This window comes from Xenopus laevis, chromosome 8L (genome assembly GCF_017654675.1).
Source record: "Xenopus laevis strain J_2021 chromosome 8L, Xenopus_laevis_v10.1, whole genome shotgun sequence".
In the NCBI taxonomy this organism is placed as follows: Eukaryota; Metazoa; Chordata; class Amphibia; order Anura; family Pipidae; genus Xenopus; species Xenopus laevis.
The window spans coordinates 2,176,336-2,183,999 of record NC_054385.1 but is presented as its reverse complement, the minus strand read 5'-3'; the positions used below and the strand labels follow the sequence as shown (position 1 = coordinate 2,183,999).

The 7,664-nt window shown below is 38.7% G+C and overlaps 1 protein-coding gene across 2 annotated transcripts; it reads right to left on the bottom strand.

Annotated features, from left to right (window-relative positions):
• Positions 1-390: 390 nt before the first annotated feature.
• LOC108706083 (protein PAXX-like) lies at positions 391-7,058 on the bottom strand. Of its 2 annotated transcripts, none has more exons than XM_041572286.1 (7): positions 6,716-7,058; positions 6,070-6,130; positions 5,612-5,655; positions 5,201-5,391; positions 4,014-4,079; positions 1,235-1,328; positions 391-1,152 (listed from the first exon to the last, which is right to left on the bottom strand). In XM_041572286.1, the coding sequence occupies exons 1-7, from the start codon at positions 6,916-6,918 to the stop codon at positions 1,113-1,115; spliced, it is 699 nt and encodes a 232-aa protein (XP_041428220.1). In that variant the 5' UTR covers positions 6,919-7,058; the 3' UTR covers positions 391-1,112. The 2 variants fall into 2 exon arrangements, with proteins under 2 accessions (XP_041428220.1, XP_041428219.1); XM_041572285.1 differs by having other exon boundaries at positions 4,014-4,082; positions 6,716-7,051.
• Between the last annotated feature and the right edge of the window lie 606 nt (positions 7,059-7,664).

The following is a 7,664-nucleotide window of genomic DNA, read 5'->3' as shown; positions in this document are numbered from 1 at the left end:
CATTTCCACTTCTATATAAGATTTTCAGATCTAAATAAACAAATTGCTATTTTTTACAATATAGGGATTCATACCAGAAAAATTATATTTTTTTGTGTGTAGGGTAAAAACACACAAAATTTGACCCCCCCCCCCCAAAAAAACATATATTTTTGAAAAGTACACATTCTGCCAATTCTAAAATGGGTAACCATGTCTTTCTACTCAAACGACTGAGTTGCAATTCTTTCCTAAAATCTGCGGTTTTGATGAAATACCTGGAAATCACTTCAAAGCTTCCACTACTCCCAAAGCAATGAGTCCCCCCGCCCCCCAAAAGCAATGAGACCCCCACACCCCCAAAGCAATGAGACAAGGAGACACATCTCCAAAGTTGCGGCTCATATAATATCTGGGTTCCCAAATATTTAATTCATTTTATTTCAATCTACAAAATTTAGTGGAACAGTCATAAGCTAGAAATACAGAGACAATAAATAAAAACTTCTACTCCATAGTGGAAAGTAATATATATATATATATATAAATATCTTTTATAGCTAATGAATTTACATACTGCATGGCAGCACAAAAGCTTGTATGGTCTAATTGTACCCAGCTCTCCTCAGGCAATGTTTCCGTATGAGCTGTAAATATATTTATATGTTGCTAGGAAAGATTAAAATGTATCCATACTAACTACAAACAAATTGTGAAAATGGAATTAATTCTGTTACAAAATAAAGTTTTTTTGCATTGATTGCAGAGTGGAACTGTGACCCAGAGGTTTTAAGGGGATACCCCAATATAGGGTTCTGATTCTCTGTACTTTATGCTCCTGCGCTGTTCTCATTCCTATGGTCACAACTCTGCCTGACCACAGGAAAGAGAGCAACCAGGAAGTATAGATATTACAGTATATTTAATGTATTATCAAGCATTTGTAAATTGCGTCTGTGAGTGTAAGAAGTAACATGCTTTCCATAGCTGGATTATAAATGTAGCTGTATTCTGTACCCTGTATAGCGTTGATGTAGTTCCGATTAACATGTCCTTGCAGTCTTCAACTGATCATAGATGAAAACTCTCTGGAGAATGCTGGACATGTTGATTAAACCGAAATTTCCTTCCTCTTAAGCGTCGTCAAAATCTACGCCCCTTGCTGCCTTTTTGCTAAAATAGCAGAAAAGAAAGAGGTGAATAAAAAGGTTCAAACGCTGAAGGGTAAGGATATTTTGGGTAGTGTGAATGGTACCTTTTGGAACCCGGGTTAATCAGAGACTCTCCTGGAATTCTCTTCTTGAGCTGTGGTGCCGAGGTCCCGTAGCCTTTCTTTCGCGAATCGAGATCTGACAAAGGGGAGGTTAAACACTTTATTACAATTACATTTACGCTTAAACATGTAAGTCACACCTTGGGTTAAACCATCACACACACTTATATATATATATATATATATATATATATATATATATATATATATATATATATATATATATATATATATATATATATATATATATATATATATATATATATATATATATATATATATATATATGTGTGTGTGTATATATATATATATATATATATATATATATATATATATATATATATATATATATGTGTATATATATATATATATATATATATATATATATATATATATATATATAAAAACAGAAAAGGGATCAGCACTCACAGGTCTTATAAAATATAAAAAACATTTATTATAGATCTATGGACTGACGGGGCCTTTCTCAAAATACCACCCCCACACAGTAAAACAGACTTACGGGAAATCAACTATCATGACGTATGTTTTACGTGCACACTGAAGATCTAATATATAATCCATACATGTAAAATCAGAGCTGTAGATAGAAAAGCAAATAAGGACCGCACTAGCTCACCGCTCTCCCCTCAATTCAGGTGCACAGTCAAAAACAGTGTCCCCACTGTAGATACAACAAAGACTCGGAGGGCAGACGGCACTTCTGAAGATGGGGTTTATTGAAGTTCCTGCTGGAAAAAACCTAGGTTTTTTCCAGCAGGAACTTCAATAAACCCCATCTTCAGAAGTGCCGTCTGCCCTCCGAGTCTTTGTAAAATCAGAGCTAACTTATATTTAAACAATGTTCAAATGGTTCATTTATATCAGTAACATAGTAACAATGATAAAAACAAGACAATATGTAACACAATTATCGTTTTGGCAACATTGTAACTCCTCCCTATATTCTCGCTTATTAAGCAGGAAAACATCTTTGCCAGTGTTAATCATATATCTAAGATTGAGTAGATGTTTAAAAATTGTTAGGCCCTGGGGTCTCCATCTCACGATCATAAAAATCGAATAACCACAACAGTGGCCTTATTAACCCATTAAACCGCGACTATAGACAATTTACTGCCCCCCAAATAATTTCAAACCCCTCCAATTATATGTTATACCCTAGCACTATAGCCTTGGTTTGCAGTCCCCCGTTTAGTTACCCACTTGTATGTGTTGTTACATTGGTGTATCCATATTAATGACTTAATGGCTGATAATGTTGTTACAGCTCAGTTAACTCACCGGTGGTGCATGTATTTATAAATCACGTGCATACAAATATCCCCTCTGCATAATAACCCATAAACACCCTTATCAGAACCCTGTGTCAGGTTTCACTTGTCATAGTGTCAGTAACCACCATTGTGTTCACCCTATTTTCCTAATAACCCATTAATCCTTGGAAGGTGTGACTTTATCCACAATTAACCACAAATACTTCAAGCACATCCACTACTATTAGGGGCCGATTCACTAACTTCGAGTGAAGGATTCGAAGTAAAAAAAACTTCGAATTTTGAAGTGTTTTTTGGGCTACTTCGACCTTCTACTACGACTTCGACGGATTCAAACTAAAAATCGTTCGACTATTCGACCATTCGATAGTCGAAGTACTGTCTCTTTAAGAAAAAACTTCGACCCCATAGTTCGCCATCTAAAACCTATCGAACTCAATGTTAGCCTATGGGGAAGGTCCCCATAGGCTTTCCTAAGTTTTTTTGGTAGAAGGATAATCCTTCGATCGATGGATTAAAATCGATTAGAAGGATTTTATCGTTCGATCGAAGGATTATTCCTTTGATCTAACTATTTGCGCTAAAATCCTTCGACTTCGATATTCGAAGTCGAAGGATTTTAATTCGAAAGTCGAATATCGAGGGTTAATTAACCCTCGATATTCGACCCTTAGAGAATCGGCCCCTAAATGTCATATCCCCATACACATTTATTAAACAAAATACCTATAAAATAAACTATATATAAAATATATCCAATATTCCCAAAGTTCAATGTCAGAAAGTATGAAGGATTAAAAAATGATATAATCAAAAAAATCAATGAAAAAAAAGTAATCTTTGTAAATGCAACCACCACCCCAGTGTGTTGAGCGTCTCTTGTAAATCAATAAGTCAATCTCTATCTGCTGTAATTCAGCTTGGTAGAAAAACCCAGACAGATTGGAGGCCTGATCTTCGCATCCCTATATTGTCTTGTTTTTTTCATGAGTTGCTACTATGTTACAGATATAAATAAACCATTTGAACATTGTTTAAATATAAGTTAGCTCTGATTTTAAATGGATTATATGTTAGATCTTCAGTGAGCACTTTAAATGATCGTTGCTGGGGTCGCGAAATGGTACATACGTCATGATAGTTGATTTCCCGCCAGTACATGTATTTAAGTCTGTTTTACTGTGTGTGTGGTACTTTGAGAAAGGCTCTTGGTGGGCAGAAACGTCAGTCCATAGTTCTACAATAAATGTTTTTTATATTTTATAAGACCTGTGAGTGCTGATGCCTTTTCTGTTTTTGTATTAAGCCTATGCTGATCGTGCACCCAGGCGTTTATATCACTTAGTTTCGTGAGTGCCGGCAACCATACCCCAAGAGAAAGCAAAATTTGTCTGATCACTTCTGTTCTCTGCTTCTGACTTTCGAAACAATGTAGTCAGTTTGCACAAACCAACTCAACTTACCTTGAAAGAGGAGCGACTGAGGAGTCTGGGACACTTTCACTGGGCTGGCTGATGTAGGTGCACCCTCTGCTGGTGATAAAGAAGAACTGCATTACTACAGTTGCATTGCAGTGGCACTGCCCAATGAGTTTTCAATCAAAGGTCCCTAACACATTCCCATCAGTCCCTGCCCCAGTGAGCTTACAATCAAAGGCTCCTATTCACATCAGTCCCTGTCATAGTGAGCTTACAATCTAATGTCCCTATTACATTTCCATCAGCTCATGTCCTGGCGAAGGTTACAATCTAAGGTCCCAATCACATTCTCATCTCTTCCTGTCCCAGTGAGCTTACAATTTGAGGTCCCTATTTCAGTCCTATCAGTCCCTGCCCAAGAGGAGTTTACAATCTAATGTCCCTATCACATTTTCATCAGTCCATGTCCCAATGAGCTTACAATCTAATGTCCCTATACCATTCCCATCAGTCCCTGTCACAATAAACTTACAATTTAATGTCCCTATTACATTTCCATCAGTCCCTGCCCAAGAGGAGCTTACAATCTAATGTCCCTATCCCATTCCCATCAGTCCCTGTCACAGTGAGCTTACAATCTGAGGTCCCTATTACATTCCCATCAGTCCCTGTTCAAGAGGAGCTTACAATCGAAGGTCCTTATCAAATTTTCATTAGTCCTTGTCATATTGAGTTTATAATCTAATGTCCCTATTACATTTCCATCAGCTCATGTCATAGAAAAGGTTACAATCTAAGGGCCCTATCACATTTCTCATCTCTTCTTGCCCCTGTGAGATAACAATCCAAGTGACCTATCACATTCACACACACTAGGCTCAATTTTATCAGGAGCCAATTAACCTGCATGTATGTATTTGGGGTGTGAAAGGAAACCAGACTATTCAGAGGAACCCCGTGCACAAAACACAGGGAGAACATACACAATCCTCACTGCACTGGCTGGAATCAAAATCCAGACCCCAGGCTAAATTCCAACTTATATATATATATATATATATATATATATATATATATATATATATATATATATATATATATATATATATATATATATATATATATATATATATATATATATATATATATATATATATATATATATATATATATATATATATACACATGGTATATAATACACAATATATATAGTATCTATCTGCTATCCTTACCTTTCTGAAGCTTCTCCAGTTCCCACACCCGATCCGTTAAATCGAAGATGAGAGACTGCACGTGTGCCCTCGCCTCTGAGACAGGCAGCTTGAAAAGACAGAGGGTCACATTGCCCGAATGTTTAGGAAAGAGCAGTTTGGCTGAACTGCCTTGTACATCTAAGACAGGCGAGCTGCACTGGAAGGTCTCTCTGCCGGAGAAAGACAGAGGATGAGCCCTAATTTGTACTCATTATCTATCATTATTAAACATAGGATGGTATGTTTCTTCCACCTGTGTTGTAGCACTACAACTCCCAGAATCCATTTCATCCAATAAAGCACTCAAACTCTGTGCCCAGAGGGGCCGATATTAACAGAGGGTGAATGAACCACAAATCTAATGCTGGAGAGGCAATAAGAGAAACTTACTTAAGCTTTTCTGCGCCGTTCCGTGCAGACTGGGGGCTGTTGCTCTACAAAGAAGAACCCAATTAGATCCGGCTATTATTTCATTAGAGAAGAAGTCAATATACAGTAGCAGCTGCCTCCTGGCAATGTTAGTGGTGCTTGGGCGCAACAGACACTTATATATATATATATATATACAGTATATAATACACAAGAATATCCTGTAAATTATATTGGTTATAATCTGAGATTAGTGATGTCATTTCTGTCACATGACTCACTGCAACTTGTGTATTATAATAAATAAAATACCCCTACAGGCTTGTGTTTTTATATAGGCATGGAACTCCTGGGTAACTTATAATATCCTTATATTTTACAAGAGGGGGTACTTTATTCACTTTGTACAAACACATGTATCACTGCCCAGAGCAGACGCAACCCATATGTGTACTATCCCCCATCAGGGTGGCACTCACCCACTCATCCAGGGTCTCCTCTGTCACGTCTGCCCCCCAGACCTCAGCACCATTGGTCACGCTGAAAGGCAATGAAACAGGAAATATTACATTCAAAATGTTCTAGGATTTTCAGAAATGAAAGCTAGGGAGCTTTAGGGAGTTTACTATGCATGTAAAGTCATGCGTCAGGCATGAGAATTGACTATGTGTCTGCTGCTATTGTTCCTCTCTCTCTCTCTGCAGTGTTAGTAAATAGAATGTCAGCTCCTGCGCATGACAGCGTGCAGATGGGCACACAAACAAAGAGTAACAACACAACTGGAATGCTACAATGTCTGTCTCACTACACACACAGTCCCCAGAAGCCACAGCAACACCTGCAAAGCTTTAAAAGCGTTTATTTTTTGTTCAGCCTTACTTGTCCTTTAAAAAGACAAAATACACCCTACCCTTCCTTTGAGTACTGGGCTGCCAGTGCAAACAACGGAAAGTTGAATTAAAGTACTGAGGAATTTAACTACTTCCCTGATACAAACAAAACTACAACTGCCATTCTTTGAAAGGCAAGAGAACAAAGCTGTGAGCCTGTAGACTGCACACTATTTCTTTGTATAAGAAGCAGTGCATTTTAAGTGCATTACAGGTTGGTAAATTGCATCCTTACTGTACAATCTGGGGGCTGCTACTGCTGTCTCCTCCTCGGCCGTGGCACAGGTATCTCTGCCCATCGTATTTCAGTGTGGCCAGGGGAAACCATCGCTGAAGCCGGCCATCCATTGTGTTTATAAAGCAGCTTCCTGGGGAAGGCGGAGATAAAGTACTAGTGGGCGGGTCTGATTTCAAACTTTGGGGCGGGGTCTTGTCCATGTTAACCCAGCAGGTGCTGCAGAAGTTGTAGAGTCACCAAGCTGCAAGAGGATGTACTGCACTGTGTCATTATTCCTACTTTAGGCAAGAGCTTGAATTTAGACAGGGGAAAACACTTGCCCTTTAATAATGAGCAAATGACACTGTCTGAGAAGAAATGGTCATTGCTGACCCATTATGCACCGTGCAGTTCTGTTTGGCACAGTCATGTATAAAATGCCTATATTGCACAGTAGGAAAGCAAACTTGCACACTGCAGCCCGCACTGATTTCGAAGAAGCCATGCAAGTGCATGGGAATTGGAATGAAATGCAAAAAAATGTATTACCTATGGGATCTGGAATTATAGGGATGAACTAATATAAAAACTGGTTTATATTCCAGGGACATTAACACCTATAATTTGTAGCCCATGTGGTATGTTCCATAGAAAAGCGGTCAGGCACATGACATGCCAGGAATTCTTTAGTAAACACACAGGGATTCTGGGAGTTGTAGTTTTGCAACATGTCAAGCTACTTCAGATGCAAATTGTGTGTAGGACTGGCCAGACCAGGGGTGAGTGTGAGTGTAGGACTGGCCAGACCAGGGGTGAGTGTGAGTGTAGGACTGGCCAGACCAGGGGTGAGTGTGAGTGTAGGACTGGCCAGACCAGGGGTGAGTGTGAGTGTAGGACTGGCCAGACCAGGGGTGAGTGTGAGTGTAGGACAGGCCAGACCAGGGGTCAGTGTAAATGTAGGACTGGC

Coding starts and splice junctions, on each gene's coding strand:
- LOC108706083 (XM_041572285.1), bottom strand. CDS start 6,918: ATGGACAAGACCCCGCCCCAAAGTTTGAAATCAGACCCGCCCACTAGT. Junction 5,392..5,611: donor AACGGCGCAGAAAAGCTTAA/GTAAGTTTCTCT, acceptor TTTCTCCGGCAG/AGAGACCTTCCAGTGCAGCT. Junction 1,153..1,234: donor ATTAACCCGGGTTCCAAAAG/GTACCATTCACA, acceptor CTGCTATTTTAG/CAAAAAGGCAGCAAGGGGCG.